Below are 25771 nucleotides of genomic sequence, written 5' to 3'. Positions count from 1 at the left end.
GCTTCTTTCCATATTCTTGTTTCCCTTTCTACCCCTTTTGCCCCATGAATTTGGACTGAATGGGGTTGGTTTGGGGGCCTCACTAAGCCACTGTTGGCTTTCAGATCATTTCTTCCTCAAAAAGCTCAGTGTGATCAGTGTGTTTTTATGAGATCATGTGTGTATCTGACACATTTCTGTGTCTCCTAGGAATTCCTCAGATTGGAAAATGATCTACCTCAACACAGTCCCTCCCTCACAGAAAGTAACCTACTCAAGAGATGAGCTGCCAGACCCTTGCAAACCATCTTTTTTTATCTTGCTTTCTTCTACTATTTTAACATCATGTTCCCATCACACACACACACACACACACACACACACACACACACACACACACACACCCCACTGTGCCATGTCTATATTTCCAGATGTTGATTTCTATTCATCCTTATTTTCTCTGAATTGTTTTAAACTTTTGTGTCATTTGTAGCCTCCATAGTAAAGCAATTTGCCATTACTTCTTACAAGGCAGAAGAGCAGCACTTTTGATTATTCTGTCAAAAGCTGCTATTTGTCATTTGTTACTTTGGAAAATAGGCAAGTGCAGTTTGCTGTCTGGTCGTGCCTGGAGATATATCTTACTCCTTCAATCACTGGACTCGAAAAATAGCAGGGAAATGCTTCCTGTATTGATCCTCAAAATTTGATATATCAACCTGCCATTAGATCAAAGAAAGTAAGTTATGGTTATCTTTAGAAACAAGGCAACACAGTGAGGCTGTAGCTCATTTCTTTCCCTTACTTGACCTTCCCAGAAGTTTCCACTATCGTTATATAGGAAGTAATAACTTGATAATAATAACTCATTTTGTATTTCTCACATATGAAATCAAAGGCAATTTTTCAATCCTTCTGTGCATTGCCTCCTAATTAAACCAAAGGAAAGGTAACTGGTAAAATAAGAAAAGGTGTGGCTACAACGATGTTCATTGCAGCACTATTTACCATAGCAAAGATATGGAACCAACCCAGATGCCCCTCAGTTGATGAGTGGATCAACAAGTTGTGGTATTTGTACACAATGGAATTCTATGCTGCTGTCAGAAAGAATGACATCGCCCCATTTGTTAGGAAATGGAAAGACTTAGAAAAAGTCATATTAAGTGAAGTAAGCCAGACTCAAAGGAACTTAGGCTCTATGGTTTCCCTCATTTGTCATAATCAGTAGAAACCTTGGGCAGAGATTTGCAATAGAGCAAAACCTAGATACAGAAGGCCATACAGTATGATGCTGAATGAAAGGACCTCCAGGATATAGAAACAAAAGCCATATAATGAGTGATTGTTGTCCTTACTGTACTATGTTATCTCTCATCTCTTTTGCTGTCCCTTGGTTATCTCACATTGTTACAGTATCTCACTTTGTTACCTGATATATCGGATATATTTGTATTTGTTATTTGAAATTGGATAAGAAAGGGGGGAAAACAAGATGAGGGGTGGCGGGGGAGGGAAATGGTGACCAAGACATGAGAAAGGGTATCAATGTATGTGAATTAAGGCACCTTCTATCTGGCAAATATAATGTAACCCTTCTATTAATTACAATAAAAATATATGAAAAGAAAAGAAAAGTTGTGGCTAAAAGAGCCATATTCAACATAGTTCTTGGTTTTCTTTCTCATCATAGATCTTTTTTATCTAGGTAAGCTAGTGGTTAAAACAATAAAAGAAGAAGTGAAGCTTCACTTATAGGCTCCCAATAAATGAATATAAATATGCCCCTCAAAACAACTGAGAGACACTTTCCAAATTATTTTCATTTGGTTTTAGACTCTGGCTTTGGTTTCTGAGAATTACTGCAAAACACATCTATTTGCTTGTTCCATATTTATTTATTAGTTTCTACATTCAGGTATTGGGGCTAGACTCTTCACTGATTTAACCAAGCAGCCTAACTTCTTACATTAAAGTGGTTGGAAAAGACAGAAAATGGCTCATTTATACAGTAGGGCTATAAAAAATATGTTAAACACAGAGAAGATTATCAAATCAAAAGCCTGATCTGAGGAGTTAAGCTAAGAACTAAATTCTAAAGAAAGGCAAAGTGTGAAAATCTTACAGAAGAAGGCAAATGAGGAACACTGTCCTTTCTTTAAATGGATCAGTCCTACAAATCTGACTGAAAGAAGGAAACCATTTCCTGTGGGCTAAACAGAGATACTGCCTTTGATGTTCCGCTGAAGCAAGTGTTTGGGTTTTGACTGACTTCTTATCTGCTTAGTACAGAAGCAGGGAGGGAGAGAACCAAAAATCTATTCCATCTCGGCAAGGACAGTGAAATGGCAACCAGGACCAATTTTGAAAACAACAGCATCACCAAGATAGAGATGTCTTCTATTTCAGTAGGTCTTGAAACCTTATATGACCACAAGAGAAAGCTTCATATTCTCTAAGCAAATCTCTATTTTGCTGTATTTTACAGCAAAATGCATTCCATTTTTTGACAAATACTACTTTTATTATCAAATGACACCACCTCTTCACCAATGTCAAAGGTTAATCCAAGAGCCTACAAAATTAAGACGAGAGAGCCAGAGTGTTTAGGGGAAGGATGGGGGAGAATATTGAAAGAAGTGACATTGATTAAAATGTGTTCTATTCATAAAATTCTTTGTTAAATGACAACTCCTCTTGTACAACTATTTAAATTCTTATAAAATAATTACCAGTTACAGTTGAGGCAAAAATAAAGTGTTGAACCTACATTGTCTTAAGATTCGTAACACAGGCTAAAGCAAATGTTGAAGAGATATAATAATTTATTTCCTTGTAAATCAAGTCTCACCTGAAACTTATGATAAAGTAACATGACACTGTTACCATAATTTTCAAATTCAGCTTTTTTGAACTTTTGCTTAAAACACACTTCCTGTGTATAGTATGAAAGTGTTCACTGTTTTCAAATGCAGATAATTTTGGGTCATTTAAGTTTAATGTCATTTTCCTAAGGCTCAGATTTAATGAACGCAATAAAGCTTGAATACAATAATCTAGTCAACAGATGTCTGTGAAAGCCTTCTGTGTAAAATGTTCTTCCCAGTTTCTCTGGACTACAGTCATACTGTCACCATCCCAGAAACTCCAAAAAGGAGAAATGGGAAGGCGCCAGGCTGTCACCTTCTTCTATTGAAGAGTTCCCATTTGGCTCCCTCTCAGATCCTCATCTCCTGTAGCCCATGAACCCATTCGGCATACACTGCCCCCTTCTATGCTGTCTCCTTTCTCCATTTGTCATGTGATTTTCAAACATCTTTCAGTTTCCTTGCAGAGTAACACCCAATCTCAACCCTCTGCTTTATTCAATTTTCTTTATTCAATCCCACTCCTAATGAAAACAATAGTTAAGTGTCGTTGTAAAGAATTAAGAATTTGAACCTTGCCATAATCTCTCCTGAACAAAAACAGCCTAATTAAAAAAAATCACTTCTCTCATGAAGAGAAGCATAAAACATTCTAAAAGTCTCTCTTTCTCCACATGGAAATGTAGTCATAAATTCAACCCTAAGTTCAGTCATTCAACCATGTGTAGGCTAAGAAGTTCCAAGGTAAATCAAAAATGACAAAAGACAGCAGGTCTATGTCACTTTCATTTGTACTAACTCTGTAACAACAAAAATTATCCATCTACAGGTGGATAGACAGACAGACTGGCAGGTAGGCAGATAAATAGATTCTAGATAGGTACGTAGGTAGGTAGATAGACAATTAGATAATAGGTAGATAGATGATTGGTAGATGATAGAGACAGAGATAGATAGATAGATAGATAGATAGATAGATAGATAGATAGATAGATAGATAGTAAGATAGATGAGATATATGTGCTGAGAATATAGCTCAGTAAAGTGCTTGTCTAGAAAGGCACTGGATTTCCCTAGCCCTGTGTGTGTATGTCTGTCTGTCTGTCTGTCTGTCTGTCTGGGTGACTGACTAGGTGTCTGGCTATCTAGGTGTCTGGGTGTGAAAAATGAAAGATAATTCAGACAAAATCCCTAGTTAAATAACTGGAGGACAAAGTCACATGAAATGTAGAAGGATTTAATATGTAGAAATTGTCCTAAGAAAGAATAAATAAGAAAACATAAAGTATAGACATTGAAAGGTGACTGCCAATATCAGATGAAAGAATGAGACGCCTCATGTAAACCAATACAAATTCAACTTAGCTTCAGTAAAACTATTAGCTCCAGTACGGAAATGACGAATGGTAAGGCTTTCAAGATGAAGGCTTGGCCTGAATTGAACCGAATACTACTCACAAGGTGACGCTAGGCTTTTCCTCTTTCCCCATGAACTGCAGGCTGCAGTGGCTGTTACCATGGTCACTCTGTAGGCTCTACAGCGCCTCCCCACAGCTTTCAGGACACACACGCACATGCGTACACATGCATGCACGCGCACGCACACACACACACACACACACACTCACACAGCCTCCCACCAACACATAAAACCCATATTCACACTTGCCTCACCCAGTCTCGCACACTCATCTTGCCATCTCCCTGCTGCCCCACCAGTCCTGTTCTGAAGTTTTCCCCTCTGCCAAGACTTTATCAAAGTGGCTCAGTTTCTACCTGGCTGAGTTATCAGCCTTCTGGTTCAACATATACATATAAACTCACCTGTCTATGGCACTAGGTCTGGAAATTAGTGACAACAGGAATAATGCTTTTCCTATAACCCTCTGATGTACTGTCTAATGTATACTGAGTTCATAACAGATGAATGGAACTCTCAATGATATCTGAATTGCAAAAGAGCTTTCTCTGTTTCCATCTCTAAACTCGATTAGAATGTGATTTTTATTATGAATGTGTGGATTTGATTTTTGCTATTCTGTTTGGATTCAGACCGTTCAGGTCGTGGTGGCCTCTGTCCTCAGCTGAAGGATGGGACCATGCTGAGTTTGGAATGCACCTGATTCTTGATTCAGGCTGCTGAACAACTTGTATCATTTTAGGTTACCTGAGCCCTACCACAGAAGCCCAGCTCTAGGAGTTTTCAGAATAAAAGTATTGCCATTGACCTCAGAAATCAGATGAACACAGTAAATGGTGAAAGGCAGTAAATGCATTTAATTCGTTTTTATTCTGCCCTCTGTGTACCAGTTGTCCAGGCTCATCATGAAAGCATTCTCTAAATCCCTGTTATAGGGAGTCAGTTCCTAAAATATGCAGAATGCCTTGTATAGGAACACAATGGGAAGACTGGATCACTTGTTTTATTACAACTATTATTAAGTAATTCCTGTGGTAAACAGAATGTTCTTTCGGCTTTATTTTCTAATAGACATTATTGCCTTGATAATATGAAACATAATTGGCACATTTGCCTTGTCATTGCATTGATCAAAAGTATTTTTGTTGTGTAGGCAGCATGGCTCAGGAAGTAGAAGCTACCAGGTTTGTTGATGTTGACCCTTGAAGGCAGTCACAAAAAGCTGTCACAGATAACTTTCAATGGGGAGTTAAAAATATCAAGGCAAAGGTTAGAATAGCATCCACTTCCTTAAACAGCTCTAGTGCCCACTTATGGAAAAGTCAGAAAGTTCTCTAGGAAAGTGTCAGTGCCAAAATTCTGATCCTGTTCCTGTATCATGATATTGGAACTTGCCCCCCAAATATTAACTTTCAGTGTCTTTTTTCATACATCTGCAGAATACAATATCCAGTCCTGGCTTTCATCTTCTCATGGTGCTGCACTGACAGGGAAGGCGGGTGTGATTCTTACCTTCACACTTAGGTTAGCATCCAATTCACACATACTTAGGAAAGTCCAAAGGCTTCAGATAATGTACAAATGTATGTCAATTAAAACCTGCCTGGGTATTTTAGGCAAAGGAAAAATAAAACACTTGTGGATATTAAAAACAAAACAATAACCATATTTTTTTTAATTTCCAGAAAAGGAACGATGCTTTAGGATCCAACCCCTTTCGTTAATTAATGATTAATTATGTTTTCCTATCCTTAAGTAGTTGCACAAAGGAATTGCCATTTAACAACATAGTTTATGCATACTGCATGTCTGGATGAACATTCTCACTCATCCCTCACCTACCCATCACCACCCTCGCTGGTCTTTTGTAAGACACGTGGTGCACATTGGTTCTGGACTGCGCTTCTCCGCTCTCTCCTCTTCTCTGGCCCACCCCTCTCCCCGGCCCCATCCACCACTTTTGAGTACCTGCTTCCTGCTGTTTTATTTTGAGAACTTAGACGTTCACCTTTCTAAGGAAATTTACTATATTGCAGTCAATATATTTGTTGATATATACATTTGCGTGCCACCCAATGTTACTTACAAGTTTAGAAATGAAATCTAGCTTCACGGATATAAGGGAAAACATGAATTCTGTGTCTGTCTGGGCCAGGCTCATTTTCTTTAAGTCAGAGTAGGTGCTTCAGTTGCAATGCTTAAGGAGAAAGAGAAGTGATCCTCCCTTGAGAGATCCCTGAGCCATCGTGAGTCAGAAGCACTCAGAGGCCCCACCATCAGCCAGAATCACGAAAGCGTTCGTTTGCTCAATCTTGTCTGGTATTTTCAGGTATTCATGTCCCTCTCTTTATTTTACATTTTGGTTCATTTTCGGAGTAATTTCTGGCTCACACTTTAATTCATCTAAAACTAATATAGATAGGAAGCAAATATTCACAGACCCTTGCTTGAGGAAAAGGTCCAATATTATGAACAGTATAAAATGGTCTGACCCTGTCATTTCAAAAGAGGAACTAATAATGGGATGGTATTATTTGTTTGCTTTCTGAGTATAGTTTTATTTAACTCGTATTGATGTCCTGGGAGACTGGTGCAGGACAAAACGACCTCTCCGTCTGTCCCTTGGCCGGAGGCTGACACTGAGTGTGTGTTCCCTTCCAGAGCTGGAGGCGGAGGAGTGGTGTAAACACCTGTGCATGGAGTGCCTGGGAACGAGACTCAACGACATCAGCCTGGGCGAGCCCGACCTCCTGGCGGCCGGCGTGCAGCGGGAGCAGAACGGTCAGTGCCAGATTGCCTTGCGTCTTCTCACAGCACACTGCCCATGGTAGAGCTTGGACCCTGCAAGGGGCCCCAGGAATGCTCTAGACCAATTGCTTTTAAGAAGAAAGAAAGCAATCAATTCATATTTACTAAGTGACTTTGTCCTAATGGCAAGTAACTGGAAAAAAAAAAAAAACGCAAGGGGACAGTGCAGGTCTCCTGGCCACATAGATGGGGAGATCCATTCGTTGCATCCCAGGCTGAGGGATAAAGAGCATGCTATTATTTTTTTTAGGTTGAGGTACACTCATCGTTTATATGATCAGATTTGGTTAACTATTTTAGAATATGTCGCTACGGCTACAGTAGATGAAATCTGAGAATTTCATGAGAGGAGTGTGTACCGGCATGGCTTCCTTACTACACTACGTGCTGGTTTAGCAGCCATTTCTGAAGCTCATGAGGCTGCTGCTGTACTCTGGCGAGATCCTGTCATGAACCCGGATTGATGATTCAGTGTGAGATTTGTGTTATAGTTCAGAGTAACTATCAATTGACCACGAGCTCATTTTCCCCCATTTCTTAATGGATAGAAGACGCATCACCAGAAGATCTGTGACTGGGAACATAGAAACTTTTCAGTGTTACAGTATTCGCTGGTCAATGAAGGGAAAAGGGGAAGGGTTATTGTGAAACTAGCAATCTTCATTAAAAAGTAATTGCAGAGTCAAGTATGGAGTATAAATTAGATAGCACAGATAAAAGCAAGAGCTCTTGATAATTGTATGCGTTTTTGGTACATATCACAATGTTGTGATGAACCAGTACTAAGTGACAGCCCATGAAGGTACTGCTTTCTGTTAGTCACTGAAATGGAAAGGTAAGACTTGTCTTAGTAGCTAAGAAAATATTCATAGATACTTAGGTATAAATATAGATAGATACTCTGATTTTCAAAAGCATTTCTGAAGCTCGTTTTCGCTTTTCTTTATGGTTTCATCTCCCACTCTCACTCATATTTCCATTTCTCTCATTTGTTTTCTGAGAGCTATTTTAAGCACAGAATACCCAAGACTGTGTTGTATAAACTATATTGCTCATTCACAACTTCAAAAAAGGAAAGATAAACTTACTGATAAAGATTTGTCAAGGACTACATAAGGAAATATGAAATCATGAATTAAGCTTACACATAGAAACATTATATGTCTGTTCTGAAGTATTATATGCTTTTATTTTAAGCAGTCTCATTGCCTGTGTTATCCATTTACATGGATAATGTAACTCTCTAGTTCGTTAGACTTTCTCTCTCTAATGTGATGATTCTATTCATTTCCCTAACCTATAAAGAGAAGTTTTCAATATGAATGTTCTAGACAAGACAAATACAGAATTAAATGCAAGAGCTGCATGTTTTACAAGGAGTGCAAATAAAAACAAAGGAAAAAAATCATTGCTGTGAAATACTTTACAGCAAGCATGACATTATAATAACACCAATGGCATACTGCTTATTTTAGATTTATTTGTTATCATCCAACAATTAAAAAGTTGTTATGTATGTTTTATACATATATATATATATATGCCTCAATAATTTTGGGCCCATTGAGAAGGAGATGACCTTTTATAAATTCTCATGTGTGCTATAACTCGGACAATAAAATACATATTTCTCAGCAGAATATCACTATGTCAGATTCAACAGTAGCTACCTCAATAATTATGTCTGCAGCTAGGAAAGAATAGAACAGAGGTTTGCATGGGTTTTACTCTGTTCCCCTTTTCTTGTTTCCTATGTGACAGATCTCATCTTGTATGTGAAAACTGTATTTGAGAGTCCCCTGAGGTGATTACCATAATATAAAAAATATCACCAAGACAAAGACTTTTTTGCAGCCCCCTCTGACCTTCATGTCTGGTGATGGTCTGAGAGGTGACACCTCTTCCCAGAAAGCATAACCATTTACTTCACTTAAATGTGTAAGAAAAGTGTTTATTGTTTAAACTGGATAATTGAAGTCATCAACTTTGCTTGAAGTTGTTCTCTCATTGACTTAACTACTGTTGCAGAATTCTCAAACACATCAAATCTTCTAAAACAAACAAAATCATTATCTTGTTAAGACATGCTTGAAGTCATAAATATGTACAAATTGAGATAAATCCTTTATAAAAGATTCGTCATTATTGATTCAGGGTTTTTCTCTGAAGTCATTTTGATATTAAAATAGATAATATGTTCTTCATCATAAAGAATCATTTTCTTATCTTCTGAATCATTTGCATGGATTTAGTTTGAATTTTTCTCTTAATGGGCAAGATAGTTAGTGCTCACAGAACTGATGTAAGAAATTACACTAATGTGACTTGTGGTGCCCTTGTGGCATTTACAGTCAGAGGAAGTCACACTGGAGGGCTTGACCACAGCATTTTTTTGACATTCCAAAATGCTACTCCTACTCTAGCATTTTCCTGACCCTGAGACAACGTGGTTCTATCTACTCTGAGGCAAGCCAAGAATAGATAGTTTATGCGAATACGTTTTAAAGGTGAAAGACAGTATGGTTTGCTAAGATAAAAGTGGTGATCGATTAAGTCCTTTGCTGTAATTATCATTATCTCAAGATTGACTTAGACATAGTGTAAGATTAAGCAAATGTAAATTTTTACACACACACATACACACAAACTTCCAATGACCCTGTCAAGAGAAAGATCTTAGTAATTGGATATTACAAATATTAAGGTATTACCATTTTCAGGATCATCAGGTTTTTAATAATATTTCAGGTAGCCTATACTGAAGTTGAAATATATTGTGGTATTGTCTTCTACTTATTGTTAAAGGATCCATAGTACATAATAATAGCACGTCTAGAAAACAGGTGTAGCATGTTAATAATTGATGGGAAAAGTGAATTCATGACCAAGAATCAACTGACTTGTAAAAAATTCCCACAGTTGCAGTTGGAAGGAGCAGAAAAGGTTGGTCTGTTTGTTGTCCATAGAAGAATTCTCCATCAGCAACAAAAGCACCAGTGGCTCATGCTTGTAATCCAAGCTACTCGGGAGTTTGAGATCTGAAGAACACGATTCAAAGCCAGCCTGGGAAGGAAAGTCCATGAAAGTCTTATCTCAAACTATCTCAAATTAACCAAAAAGCCAGAAGTGAAGCGGTGGTTTAAGTAGTAAAGTACTAGCCTTGAGCAAAGAGAAGGGCTAGCAGTCAGTCCAGGATCAACACCAAAACAAAAACAACAGCAATGTGCAGTCAATACCTTGTCTGATTTCAGAGCTTTGCTATTGTAAGCAGAGCTGCCTTGTTTACTGTTTTCGAGTCCTTTGGATTTATGTTCAATAATAGTACACCAGGGTCAAAGGTCCATTTTCAGTTGTTGTTTTGAGGAAGGACCATCCTGATTAACACAGTGGTTACATTAGTGCACACTCCACCATTGGTATGAAAAGGTTCTTTTCTAGCATTTGTTGCTATGTCTATTTTCTTACTTTGCATCACCAGAGATTTACTTATTTGCTTAATATCTTCTTGGAATTATTATGAGATAAATTTTGTCCTTTCAAGGTTTTTCTGTTGAAGTCCTTGTCCCTAGTGCTCAGAACACAATGCTATGTGGATTTAGGAACGTTAAAAGAAAATCAAGGTAAAATTATACACACACACACACACACACACACACACACACACACACACGCCCCTATATGTATGACCTAGTCCAAGTGACTGATAGTCACAAGTGTAAAATGTGAAAATTATGGAAGATAGACATAGACAGTAGAGCATATGAAGACAAATAAAGGGAGAAAGATCTCAGAGATATCCATCTTGTTCTTGGCCTTCTGCCTTCCATGCCTGTAAGAATTTCCATTGTTTCTGACACCCACAAGCAGGACTTCGTTATAGCAACTCTGCTACAAACTAATAACATTTTCTGCTTATAGATCACTCACTACTTTCTCTAAGTTTTGTGGGCTCATTTTTTCAGTCTAGATGGATACTTAGATAATCAGTTTTCAGTCTTTCACGTCAATGGATTTTTGTAAGGCTTTACATTTTTCTTGGAGCAAGCTGAAGATGATAGTAGGAATAATTTCATTAATAGAACTTAGGTTATAACATGATAAATATTAAATTGGCTATGAGGGTGGTGACCCAGACATTTCATCTTAGCAACTCAGGAGACAGAGGTGGGTGAGCTGGGAGTTTGAAACCAACCTTGACTACTTTGTGAGTTCTTGCCTCAATAAACAAACATTTGTGGGTGGAAAACAGGGGCGGAATCTATCCAAAGGGTCCTTCCACCTGTAAGGATAATGTCAAAATGTATATCTTCTATTACAGCTTCTATAGCTAAAATTAAATATTTGTTTAGTACCTCGAAAAAGAAGTTAATGAAGAATACATTCAGGAACCCCAAAATTTGTTTTAATAATAAATTTGAAGAAATGTTATTAAAATGGCACTGCTTCTCAGATGGATGGGTTAAATAATCTCATTTTACATTACTTAGCTCAAATGACTAAGTATGACTCAAGAAGAAATAGGAAAGCTAAAGAATCCTATACCATTAGAGAAATTGTAATTACTTGGTGATTTCCCATCTAAACTCCAGTAACATGTATTTGTACTGTTAAATAATGCAAAATTTAGAAAAGAATCAATCCAAAACTCATTCTACTAGGAAAGTAACTAAAACTCAACACAGTATATACAAGTAACAAAATTACAAACATTTTTCATGAACAAAAGACCAAAATCTTGTAAATATTAGAAAATTAAAGGGTGTATTATACTAAAAAATCTCCCCTTTAATATTGGCGTATACTAATATAAAAATTGTAAAAAGACTTTATTGCATTAATAGATTAACATATTAAGGAAACTGTTGTTGCAAGTTATCTATCAAAAGCGCTGGATAAAATCCCTCATCCACTTACAGAAACACCTGACTAGAAGCAAGGTAAAAAGAGTATCTCCTCAAACTAAAGAAGGACACGGAAAGCTTGCTTTTGCAGGTAAAATATTCTCTTTGGTGACTAATAATATTCTGCTCATTGTCTGGATCTGTGTAACATGACAAGACAATAAGATAAAATCGGGAATATTGTTAATGCAGACCAGTCTAAAATTGTACGTTTTGAAAGTCAAACACCAAATCTGTAAGAAAGAAACTACATCTAAGAAGTGAATCCACTGAAAAAAACGAGATTGATATTCCAAATATTGTGCATGTTATTCATATTCTATAGACATGTTGATGTATGTAAGAACTATTATGAAATGCTAAAATACAATTCAGAAACTACCCGCATCCCTTTCCTATGTAGGGTAAATTGGCAAAGAAAATACTAGAACTCTAAACAGAAGGCGAAGGCTGGCTGAGAGACATAACCTAGATCTACATAAGCACAAGTGGAATGATAAACCATACTCGTGACCGGAATCTGCAGGGTCATTTAGATGTCAATTCTTCCCAAAGTAGATTCCACATGAACCCCACAAAAGTCCCAGAAATCAGAGATGATTCCAGTAGTTTGACAAGACCATTCTAAGTCCATTTGGCAGGCAAAGAACCAAACTTAGCCAAAGAAGGAGGAACCAGGGTGAATTGAGCTCCTAGTTTTAGACTTTACATCAGTAATTGAACAACCCAAATGAAGAAAAGATAGGGAGATTGATACAACAGACATATTGAAAACCAGGACCATATGTAAATGGACAGGTAATTTCTAACACAGACACCAAAGCCCTTTTTTTCATAAACCAGTTAATTATTTATAGACATAAATGAATAATTGAAACTTCTTAAATTGTTCTAGAATAGCTAGATATCTTTAAGGAAATAATGAGCCTGAATCCCACTTAACATCATAATCAAACATCAATTTAACATAGATAGAACATATTGATAGTACATACTTAATGTACTATGCAAAGTTGTTTCTTTTTGCTTTTTTTCCACTTATGGATACTCTCATGTGGTTACTGTATCTGACTTTGTTACCTGGTATATTGTATATACATTTATTTGTTTATTTGAATTAGGGAAGGGAAGGGAGAAAACAAGATGATTAGGAGAGGGTAGGGAGAGAGAAGAGGGGACAAAAAGCATGAGAAAGGGTATCAAGTTTCGAGAAGTAACGTACCCATTACCTGACAAATGTAACTGCAACCCCTCTATACATTACACCAACAATAAAATACAATTTAATTTTTTAAATAACATAAACATATGCAGAGATTTACAAAACCTTGAAAGCTTGAGAGACTGAAGGTAGTTAAACACATCATTTGAAATCTTAAAAATCCAACTTATATTTGCCAAAGTCATGATCAAAAACTTTAAAAGAACTTGAAAGTCAGGCTTAATGGTGGAGCTCCTGTCAGGAAAAGTGTAAGGCCCTAATTTCTGCGTGCAGTACCCCCCAAATTAGTAAAATAACTAGATGGGGAAAGCAAAAATGGAAAGCTACCAAAGGAATAAATTAATGATGTACTAAAGAGGGTTACTACCAATTCACAGTAGCCTATTAGAATAAACAAGAATAACCTACACTGCTAGAAATCAGAGCATTGCTTGAGTCTGAGGCAGAAGGAACCAGAACATGGCGGAAGAAAACTTGATGGGGTGACTAATCATTCTGTGTCTTGATCAACATTTGTCAAAAACTAAATGAACACAGTGCATAACATATAAATATTTCATTATGCTACAATATAGCTCAAACTTTCAATAATGGGGATTTATTACAAAACAATAAATAATAAAACTACTTTCTGCCATCTGGAACTAAGTAGCATAGCCAAAATTATTAGAAATCTATGATGAAGCATTTTTTTATAAATGAATAAGTTTCTAGTATACAGAAGTCTCAAAAAAAATTTAGTAAGTGACATTTAAATTACTATACTAACTACATATATGTTTAGAATATTAATTGATAAAGAATTTCAGCTAAGCTGTTTGTCAACATGTAATACTTAAAAGCATTTATAATATTTGGTCCAATGATTTCGATGTTAATATGTAATAAGCAAGACATTATGAAATTAAAACCCTATCTGATATTAAAAAGAGCAAGTTATTCAACAAGTTGAGCTAAAAATAAGCTAATTTCTTGCAGTTTAATTTGTATTAGTTACAGTTGGCTGGGTTTTGATATTCACCAAATAATCATTAAATGAATTATAGCATAACAAAAATGAAATATTTTACATTTATTAAAAGTTTTGTTCCAAGGAATTTTTAATAGCATCTTAATAACATTCAAGGTAATGCTTCATATTCAAAATAATGACAAGACACATACCTATGCCTGTCTATTAAAATACACTGAGACAAGGTTTATCTTCTTAAGGAATAACAAAAGCTGAACTGTTGAGTTTTCTTTTTTTTTTTTCTTTTTTTTTTGCCAGTCCTGGGCTTGAGCTCAGGGCCTGAGCACTGTCCTTGGACTTTCTCAAGGCTAGCACTCTACCACTTGAGCCTCAGCACCACTTCCAGCTTTTTTCTATGTATGTGGTACCCAGGAATCGAACCTGGGTCTTTGTGCATGCTAGGCAAGCACTCTACCACTAGGCCAAACTCCCGGCCTGAGTTTTCTTTTTAATACCATCCCACACTTACTGCAATGAATATGATTTACTTGGAAAATGCAGATAACATACTGTGAATAGTTGCTTTTGTTTTTTTTAATGGAAATTACTGAGCGATTAAAAAATTGTGAAGGATTTTACAGATTGATTCAAGGCATGCATGTGTTCTGATTTGCAGTGGCCATGTGCAGTAAGCAGATGGTGGTTGGTGAAGGAATTTATTGTCACATTATCATAAAATAAATTTTAACAGAGTTTCAATTTATGTGAAAATGGAGTCACAGTTTCCAAAGAGTACTACCAGTCCTGATAAGCACATGAATTGTGCTTTTCTCCCGGTTGCTTAATTGCATGATAAGAATGTATTGGTGTATCTAAACAAGCAAACATCTGCCCATTTTCATAAGGATCTGGAATGAAAGTGACCAGTACACTAGATAAGTCTTATAAATAGGCATGTACTTTACAGAATGATCTCAACAAATCTCGCTATGCTACGTTAAGATTGATTCTATTTCATTCTGTTAGCACTTCCTGCAACTGTGAAAAAAACAAAGCAGATTGTTTCAGACACCAGGGTGAACTTACATTCCAAGTCGAGGTTGGTATTTAGTAATAAATACCAGGCCTGCGTTCAGTTTTGCAAGTGCCAGATTCCTCTGTACTTAGTTAGCCATGTTTCCTGTTAGATCAATGTCCGCCATCTTTTGCATAGGTGACAGTAAACACTTCATTGAGTTCTTACTAAAATTTCATGTTTGCCAGTGGTATCATGACAGTTCTTCCCAAAAGAGCACAGAATACAATTTTCTTGTTGACTCAGACGTGAATTTCCTGAGACTCCAGAGCTGTGGATAACTGGATAATTCTCGAAATCGTAATAGCATTGTAATTGAAGAAGCTTCTTTGGGATCATTCATGGAATAAAGGTGGAAAGGAGAGGATTCTGACTCCTCGCTGCCAGAGGGAGAGCAGAGTTGTGTCTTGTGTCAGAACAGAAGACTGGATTCTGTGCTTACCATGCTGGTGGAACTCCAGAGAGGCACCACCCCTCCCCCACCCCTACCCCAGCCTCCAGCCTCCAGCCCACACAGGGATCAAACGATCTAGCTTAGAAACACTGACACCAGACAACAGAACACCCAGGCACCTACACTCCCTTGCTTCCTGATGGAAACACTTGATACACAGAAGGATGGAGGAAACACAGCAGCCGTGGAAGGCTCTGTACCATCAAGCAGCCCATCAGGACACAGGGTAGGTGCCTGGGTGTTCAGTTCAGTTCTGGAGAAAAGGTGACAAGTAGAGGAATTTGAACTTGGAGCATTATATTTGCGACACATTTGCTAAATGTTGATCTAGCATTTGAACGATGCTCCGGATCTCTTTGGATTTTACTTTTTCAGATAGAGCGGCTTATGCCTATAATCCCAGCTACACAGGAGACCCATGGAAGGGAAGATCATGAGACAAGGCTGGCCCCAGAACAAAAACAGGAGGCCTTGTGTGAAACATAACTAAAAGCGCTGGGGTGTGCCTCAAGAAATCGGATATTTGCCTAGCAATCGTAATAAGGCCCTGAATTCAAAACTCCATTACAGTAAAAAACACAAAGTTACTCATCACACCACACATTTCAAAAGCCTGTTTTTGAAAATACTATTCACTATAAAGGAGACGTAACAGCACATTTCTGCTCCTCTGTAGGTTTCTTCTTGTGAAAGAGTTTTCCATCTGACAGTGTGGACATTATAACTGATTGAAGGGTCCATACCTTTCTTCCTGAGTACTTATTTGTACTTGGATGAGAACCCCTTCGTGGTAAAAGTCATCTCCGATATTTTTTTTTCTTCTGTAACCACCTACTCCATTGACCTTCATGAGCCAGGCTTAGACTAATAACAATACTCAGATTTATTCCAGCCAGAAAAATAGAGCTGGTCTCCACTTGTCCAGGAAGACTTCAGTCTTCCCGTGCACCAGTGTGAACTTCTTTCCCGCTCCCTGGGACCCTCCACCTTGACCCTTCATTCTGAACAATCGCTCTTTCTCACAGACCTCAATCCACTCAATTTTATCCTTCTGTGCTTGGCTTAATCCCCCCTACACAGCGCGCAATTAATCACTGTGCCAATATCGCAGGCCTTCTTTGGGCCTGCTCTGTTTATTGGCTCACTGAATCATAGATAAAACTGACCTTGTAAATGTAATTGAATATTCAATACCAATATTTATCAATGGTGAAAAAAATGGTTTAATAAGTATCCCATCTTATTTATTGCTTTGGATATTTAAAATGAAACTGTGTGGACTCAGATATGAATGCATACAGAACCCTAAGTTTTAACAACATAAGAATTCATCTCTTTATAACTAATATAAGCTAGTAAGTAAAATAATAAAATAACAAATAAAAATTCATGGCCAAGGTTTTTGAATTTTTAACTTTGTAATTATATTGTATATATTAGTGAACAACATTTTACCCTAAAATTGTTTTACATAACTTTTGAAACTTGTTTACCCACGGATTTGACAATTTTTACAATATTGGACTTTTTGTTCTGTTTCAAGACAATACCATCAGATGAGGAATTTCCTTTCAATTTCTTTGGCTACTTGGAAATGACTCTCTTTTTTTTCCCCCTCTATAATGGCAACATTTTTTTCAGTGTGTGTGTGAGGAGGGGGTGTATCACAGTTTGAACTTAACTGCATTATACTGTCACTCAGCTTTCTTGTTCATGGCTGGCACGCTGTCATTTTAGTGGCCTGTTAGAGATGCAGTCTCTTGAAGTTTTATTCTTCAGCTAGCTTTGAGCCTCACTCCCCCAGGTCTCAGCCTCCTGAGTATCTCGGATATAAGCATGTGTTGGTGAACAACTGAGTAAAAGGGTGCTTTTGTCATCAAATGTAACAGGTATACTTGGTTGTCCATATTTTGGTGAAGTGTAAATTATCCTTTTTATACCATCTTCTGGGTTCTCTGCCTTCTTTTGTTCCAGCTGGCACACGGTCTCCCTTTCCAAATAGTCATGAGTCATTTTCGATGAGATGAACCTACTTAAGCAGATGTTAGGGAATAGTTAACTTTTGTTATTGTTGTTAAGTACTTGTACAAAGGGGTTACAATTTCTTTACTGAAGCTCTGAGTGCAGTGCTTCTGGACAGGCCACTCCTCCCTTCTTCTCCCCATGCTCCTCCTCCCATGCTTCTCTGCATGCTTGCTTCGTCCATGGAGAACGCAGAGTCATTTCCAGCAGCGTTGGCTTCCGTATTACTTTCCTGGCCATATCTTAAAATGAATTCCACAGATTAATAATCTCAGAGGAGCAGTCTCACCCTCCCTTTGGAATAGGTGGACCTGTAAATGACCTGGCTCCAGCTCAGATCTGCTAACCAGAGATCTTAAGGGTGGAGGGAGCCCGGCAACGTGTTCTTTACTTTTAAAAGTGACAAGATTTGGGCAGGGAGCCTAGCCTAGTGGTGGAATGCTCACCTAGATACACGAAGCCCTGCGTTCCATTCATTAGTACCTCATTCACACAAAAAGCCCAAGTGGCACTGTGACTAAAATGGCAGTGTGCTAGCCATGAACAAAAAATACCCAAGAACAGTGCCCACGTCCAGAGTTCAAGCCCTAGGACTGGCAAAAAACAAAAGTGACAAGATTTAACAGTGTTATACATTTCTTTCACAAAGATAAATACAAAAAAAAAGTTGTAGAAGAGTTTCTGTTCACCTCTTCCATATTGAAATAGACTTTCCAATGAAAAAAACCTTAGCAAATTGTAGTAAAACACTATATTTTTACAAAAAAGATACAAATAATTTATTCATAGTGAAGCAGCAGGCTTCCTATCTCAATAAAATCTGGTGAAAAATAGGTATATGAAGTAATATGCTGCCTCTCTCTTTATGTTGTAATGGATTAAATTCATCTAAAATCCTTCAAAATTAGCCCCTAGGGTATAGTGCATTTTAAATATCAGAAAATTGAAAATAATATTTTTATGATAATTTCTTGCAAAAGTTGCAAGGTATAACATAAAAAGATTGGAGAATTCCAAACTGCCATGCATTAATTAACTGGAGGTGCTAGGATGAAAAATTCCTAAAGAAAGAAAAAGTAGATGGGCAGAAAGAGTGGAAGGGCCTCAAAGATAAATATTATTACTTGCTTTTTGCAGCTTAGATCCCCAAAGACTCCTCAGGGTGAATTAGCCAATCACATTTTATTTGTTTGTAAAGGTACCTCTATGTTTTTTTTTTAAAATCTCCACAGCCCTATATTATGTGAATCTTAGAAAATTCACTTGTTTATTATTTTATCACTGTCTCCAGTGTCCTATAGAATGTGTTTACTCTTTCCTTATTTTTTTCCTGTATGCATCAGTGGTTGAAAAGGGTTTCACTGTGATACATCCATACATGTTTGCATTATATCAAATTCTGCTCACTCTTCCTTTAACAAAACATTCTTGTTTACTGTTCCTGTTCAGTTTTATCTTGAGTAGACAGCATTTCAGGGAAAGTCCCAACATCTTGGTTCTCTCCCATGCACTATTTCATGTACCATCCTTTGACGGACACTCAGTGTCAAGATTATTTTCATAGGTTCTACATAGCTAGCACACTCCAGGTCACCAGTGCTCAGTGCAGCTCAAAGCAAATCATAGTTGATAGTTAGTGGTACTTAATTGTTTCAACACTGTGGAAGAAATATTTCTTCGTATTTTGGCAGTGGATTGCTGGACTATTTCAGACTGACATTGATTTTCATTTTTGGTGGGAAAGGGAAAGCAGAAGAGCAGAATTTTCCACATTCACATCAGATGCCACCAAATATGATTAATACAAGTGGAGAAACATCACATGACATCAGATGCCAGTGAAATATGATTAATGCAAATGGAGAGAGTGAATTTCAGCAAAAGGGTCTTGACACAGGAAATATGGCCAAGGATTATCTCTATCCTTGAGTTAACCCACTGGGCTCACCTCTCATGTGTATGCCGATATCAGGCTATGCCCCTTGACTTTGACATTGGCGGTCTCCTGGGAGGAAAATAGTACAGATGATGGAACGCTATGCTGAGTTCCTAGGCTGCATACAACCATTTTAACCTATATGGAATACCTCTTAATGTATGTGAGATTTTTCTTTCTCCGTTATTGAGCTCTAAAATTGATCTCCATTTGTCTTTTCCTTAGAAAATAAGTGAGAAACCCATGCACCTATCAGTTTCATGGATCAGTAACCTAAGTAAAAATCTGATTATTAGATTATCTTATATGCAAAGGTATCTACACCGGTGTTTAAGTACGAGCCGTGTGGCTACTAGAGTTTAAGCTTTCCCACAACCCATTTGGAATCTAATTGTTATTTTGTTTGTCTGGGCACTGGAAAAATCTTTAGTTGGTAAAATGTTCCCCAGATAAAAGATTACAGACAGTTCAGCTGAACAGTAGCAAACTTTCACACTTAAGCCCATGGTGTTATGGTTGATGATAAAACATTCCTAAACATATCAATCCTATTCCATTCACGGCAGCCTTTCTGTGCCTTTCAACATGATTAACAGTGCTCCTTCCACTGACATCACCCTTGAAATCAAATTATGACTCACAGAGCTACCCTCCAGTAACTCATTAACTTCTGTGTTCATGGTTCTGGTGGGGTTTTTTTTAATATGTCCTCAGTGTTTGCATTCTATATTCATTGTGGAATAGATTTATTCTCTTCATATAGTTAACCAATATTTATTGATCATTTACTATAAACTGAGAATATGGTTCTAGGAGCTAAAATTTTTATGGAGTATTTTATAGGTTATCTAAAGTTCTTCTTGGAACTTACAAATCTTTTCTATGTCAAAATAAAATGCATTTAATGCATTTAAATAGGCATCAAGGCTACAGAATCTTGCAGTAGCCTTTGAGACAGGAAGAGAATTGCAAACCAAGGTTGAAAATCCTGCCTAAAAATACAGTATTCAACCATAAATCCAGAAAAGCCAGAAAATGAATAAGTTGTGTATTTTTATTTTCTTTGCCATGATCATTTCTGATGACCTGCAAAAGACAGTAAAGTATCTCTACGATTATCCTATGTTGAATTAGACTAGAGCTACAGTCTATTTTGAGATACAAATGAAATTATTCATTCGGTGCTTCAGTGAGTCATTCTGACTGTGCACTAAATACTTCATGTGGCAAACATGATATTGAGCCAGTGCTCCCGAAATAGAAGGAACCAGACATTCTTGCAGGAACTGAGTCTATGGTGTCTGCTTAAACTGCAGGGAGAAGCAGTGACGGCACCATCTGGGCAGATGCTCTTCCAGCTTTGAACCTTTTCTCTGTTATTCAGTTTAGCCGCTTAATCTTCACTGTGGAGAATGCGTACTGTGGAGAAAGCTGGAGGGAGGGTGAGTGAGTGGCTTAAAGACAAGATACTCTAATGAACTCCTTTGCTCACACACAACCCAGGAAGTAGTCACATGTTGCAGTGTGTGCCAGTGTCACCAAGGGATATGACAGTGGTTTTTGAAGTCTGCAGGGCGCAATTAAGTCCAGCGCTGCCGTCCCCTGGCAGGGCCCTTGGTGTTTAATCCTTTCCACACTTTGTTTCTCTGCAGAACGATTCAATGTGTATCTTATGCCTACACCAAATCTGGATATCTATGGTGAATGCACAATGCAAATCACGCATGAGAACATCTATCTCTGGGATATCCACAACGCCAAAGTCAAGCTGGTGATGTGGCCGCTCAGCTCCCTGAGGAGATATGGACGGGATTCCACGTGGTTCACCTTCGAGTCTGGCAGGTAAGCTGGAATGCAGCAACCAGAGAACGGGGTGCTCACACACAGCGATCCAGCACAGCGGTGCTGGCACCCTTCTAGAAGAGAAGCTGTGACCATTGATGGGGGGACAGTCATTGTCTGTAAAAATTGAAAAACACACACACATATAAAATTTCTTCTGGATAGGACTGGTACCCTGAATAAACTTAAATAGTTCTACTGAAGGTGAATTACCCTAAACTAATTACAGTCTCCTACACCAGCACTGAATTATTTTAATAATATAATATAGCTTGCAAAATTATTATAATACTCATTTTTTATGTATCCTCATGTTAGGATCCCCATAAAATTAAATATTCCCTCACATGTAAAATGGGGTTTTTTAATCTTCTAAGCCAACAATATATTTTAACACTTATAAGTGTTACCTTTTTCAGTTTGAGACATTTATTTATCCGGATGTTTATGGTAATAATATTCATAGCTACGTCAAACATAAATCCAAACTGACTGAAAGAAGGTTGACAAATTCAGTATTTATGAAATGTATAATTCAGAGTTTATACCTACTATATGAAAGCAAATTTGTTTACTTCTTCAGCATAACATACACTTGGAATCCATAAATGCCTGAAACGAATGCTTGATTTGCAGTTATGATTCATAGACGTGGATTTAGATATGGGACACAACTAACTTTTTATACAGTGATCCCTTGTGATGCACTCAAAGGAACATATGGATTTGGGATTTTATTTTTGAAAAAAACAACATTGAATGTGTCAGTTTTCTCACAGGGCCATGGTTTAGCACACAGACAGTCTTAAAATGAATTCATGGTCCTAAAAGGGAATTATTAGTGAGGCTTCACTGCATTTGCAGTAGCAATTTTAAGACATAACTTTCTTCTTACAAAGCTGTTAACTATTTATTCAAGGTCACATTCTAATAATCTCTATATAGGGCAAGTTAAATATCTCTTAAAATGGTTAAGGAAGAAGGCCAAGCCCAACCTGTAGTAATTGCCCCAACCTAGAGTACTTTTACCCCAAGGAAATACTGCATTTCCTGTGGCACTTATTTCTCCTGGATACCGTGTTTGCTTGTGAGCTCATTCAGCTATTTCTGACTGACTGGATATTGGGTGTATAAAAGTAATCATATTCTGGACAACTATTGGAATATAAAAATCTTTCAGACCAAATGGATATTTTAGACACACGTACATTATTTTAAATTATTAGGGGATGATAAAGGGATGATGGGTTTTTTTCATATATTTTTATTGTAATTAATAGAAGGGTTACATGATATTTGGCAGATAGAAGGTGCATTAATTCACATACATTGATAAAAGATTCAGCCACCTAAGACCCAAAACACATTTTTCTGCTGGCCTTTGAAGTCACTGTGATGTACATGAATGAGATGGGTTTGTCTGCGCTCTGCTCCCATCACCCGGGAACATAACTGCCAAGACGGGTGCCTGACTGACTCCTGAATACTCACCCCAGATTTCCTTTTGTGTAGATCAATGTATCCATTTTGCCCCTCTCATAATCTCAGTATGTTTCTATTGAAGAGTTTAAGTAAGTAAAAGAGCTTGCCTCTTACCCATTTGTACCTGTCCAGTTTAGATTTTGGCCAATTTCTTTCCTTTCATTTTTACTCACATAAATTAGTTGTTAGATGAAGTTGCGTTCTGAACTTTCCATACATGCAAATAATGCCCATCCATCAGGCTCACCCCTTCTCCTGCTGTTTTTACTTACATTTTTATTATCTTTTAGTAGTTATGCAAAGGGGGTTATCATTCCACAAGTTCGTTTATAAACATAATGAATCTTCATCAGTGTCACTCCTTCCAAACAAATGCCTATTCTCAGTTTCCCTGCTTGCATAGGACATGCATTGAATTTTATGATCGCTTTCTTCTTCCCATTCTTCCCTTCATTCTTCTGCTTCCTCTTCTCAACCTTCCCCTCACACCTTCTAAGTAAGAGTTTTCTGATACCCATTTTGTTGGCCTATGAGTGTATTTTTCAAGAGAATTAAACCATTTGAATTTTCCCCCCTGCGTATAACATGCTTTGGTTAATACATTTGTGTACACTTGCATGTGACCCTGTATGTGTTTACTTGTGCTCTTATGAATTACTATATTGTGACTTGTAATCTTTTGGATAGACACTCAGAAGCAGAATTGCTGGATCGTAGGATAGTTCCATGTCTAATTGTTTTTATTATTTGTTTCTGTTTTTGAAGAATCTCTAAACTTTCTTACCAAAGTTGACTAAGGTTCCTAATCAGTTTCCTTGGAGATTCTTTTCACTTCCTAATGTCTACTTCAATGTTTTCTTCAACATTATGTAGTTTTTGTTGCACATTAGGTTGATTCTTAGATATTTTATTTTAATTAATTTATTTATTTTTGAGACTGTTATAAGTAGAGTTGATTTTATGATTTCAATGGAGAAAACTACTGAATTTCATACTGCATTACTTTGCCAAACTCATTCATCAGCTCTAGGAGTTTATAGATGGAGTCCCTGGGGTTCTTTAAATGTAGGATCGTGTCATTTGCGAATAGAGGTAAATCTGTCTCCCCTTCATGTTTTTCTCTTGCCTTTTTGCTAAGTCTAGAAATTTCAGTACCATATTGAAAAGGAATGGAGAAAGTAGACATCCTTGCCTTGTTTCTGATTTAATGAGAAATGTTTCCATCTTTCCCTTTTTTAGTATGATACTGGCTATAGGTTTGTCATAAATGGCACGTATTATATTGAAGAATGTTTTGTCTGTTCCTAGCTTCTCCTGAGGTTTTATAACAAAAGGATGATGGAGTTTGCCAAGTGCTTTTTCTGCAACTTTTGAGAGGATTATGTGATTTTGTTTTTGTTTTTGTTTCTGCTAATGTTCTGTATGATGCTCACTGATTTACATATATTGAGGGATTACGTGATTTTTTTTGTTTTAGTTTCTGTTAGTGTGTTGTATCCTATTTATTGATTTACATATATTGCACTAGCCTTGTATCCCTGAGAGTAGTATGTTTTTGTTTTATTAGTTGTTGAATTTGGTTGGGAAGTATTTATTTTATTTTGGAGTTCTACGTCTATGTTCATCTGAGATAATCACCTCTAGTTCTTTTTTTATTATTGTTTTTATTTTTTCATATATTTATTATTGTAATTAATAGAAGGGTTACATCTTTTTTATTGAGTCCCTTTCTAGTTTGGGACTCAGTGTAATGCTGACTTCACAAAATGGATTTAGTAGTCTTCTCTCCCTTTCTACCCAACATCTTACCGTCTCACTCTTGCTCTTTCTTAATCCGCCATAGTCTTAGTCATTCATTAAAACTGGGTTTTAGAGGACATAATTGTGCTCTTTTCATACATGTATAATACACTTGGATTATATTCACCCACATTGCCTTTTTGTCCTCACTCCTCCTGGGAATTTCTATACTTCAGACAGTGCCTTGTTTATAATCACATACTTAATATTATGGTTATTAATTTTATTTTAAATTTGATTTTTATATCTTGGTCCGTTCACCCTATGTATCAATGAAGATCCTATAGATTGCATTTCTTTTAAAAGATATGTTATAGAAAATGACATGACATGTTCACCTCGGCAGCACATACACAGAAGATTAGCATGGCCCCTGAGCAAAGATGACACACAGTTTGTGAAGCGTTTCATATTCTTTCAAGAAAAAAATAAGAAAATGAACTGGCAAGTGAAAGCTTGGAAGGAAATTCATAAAATCTTTTCCTGACAGCTTTCTTATATCCATACGCTATGAACAGTCCTTACAACCAAAATTAGAAGACACATTGCCCATTAATAAAATAGTCAGATGACGGGGACAGTTAATAACAGAAGATGTGCTGGCAGAAAATGCTTCCAAGAAAAGTTGCTCAGCATCTTGAGTAAGCAGCATCCATAAAGTAAAGTCGCAGGTCGCAGTACACCTCCCTTCCTCCAAGATCTGAGGATGGAGAGTGGAGGCCAGCTGGGCCAGGAAATACTGTAAGAGTCTTATCGCCAGTGAACTACCAAAAAACCCAGAAGTGAGCTGAGACTTGAGTGTCAGAGCACTAGCCTTGAGGAAGAGAGCTCAAGGCGGCACCCAGGCCCCGGGACAGAAAACACAAACAAACAAGCAAAAAACAAAACAAAAAAACAACCTAAAAGCAATCCAAAGGACCATCAGTATGTAACTGGGTAGATAAGTTACAGTAAGTAATGAAATGAAAGTACCCACGAATGGTTCATAAAGAAAATGAAACTCAAAATATT

General features: G+C 37.2%; 1 protein-coding gene and 1 non-coding gene across 2 annotated transcripts in view; both read left to right on the top strand.

The window, feature by feature from the left end:
- Nucleotides 1–25771, top strand: part of Dok6 (docking protein 6) — a 254819-nt gene that overhangs the window by 140761 nt on the left and 88287 nt on the right. Inside the window, exons 4-5 of the mRNA XM_090352975.1 lie at nt 6928–7047; nt 21289–21478. Coding sequence (XP_090209101.1) covers nt 6928–7047; nt 21289–21478 — 310 coding nt within the window. The remainder of the gene's footprint in view (nt 1–6927; nt 7048–21288; nt 21479–25771) is intronic.
- Nucleotides 25068–25177, top strand: LOC150049574 (U6 spliceosomal RNA). The gene has a single exon (XR_016538926.1). It is a non-coding gene; the product is annotated as a U6 spliceosomal RNA (small nuclear RNA).

This window comes from Megascapheus bottae, chromosome 19 (assembly GCF_031878675.1).
Source record: "Megascapheus bottae isolate mThoBot1 chromosome 19, mThoBot2.hap1, whole genome shotgun sequence".
NCBI lineage: Eukaryota > Metazoa > Chordata > Mammalia > Rodentia > Geomyidae > Megascapheus > Megascapheus bottae.
Note: the sequence above shows the minus strand (reverse complement) of the source record. Positions and strands in the feature narration are given on the sequence as shown.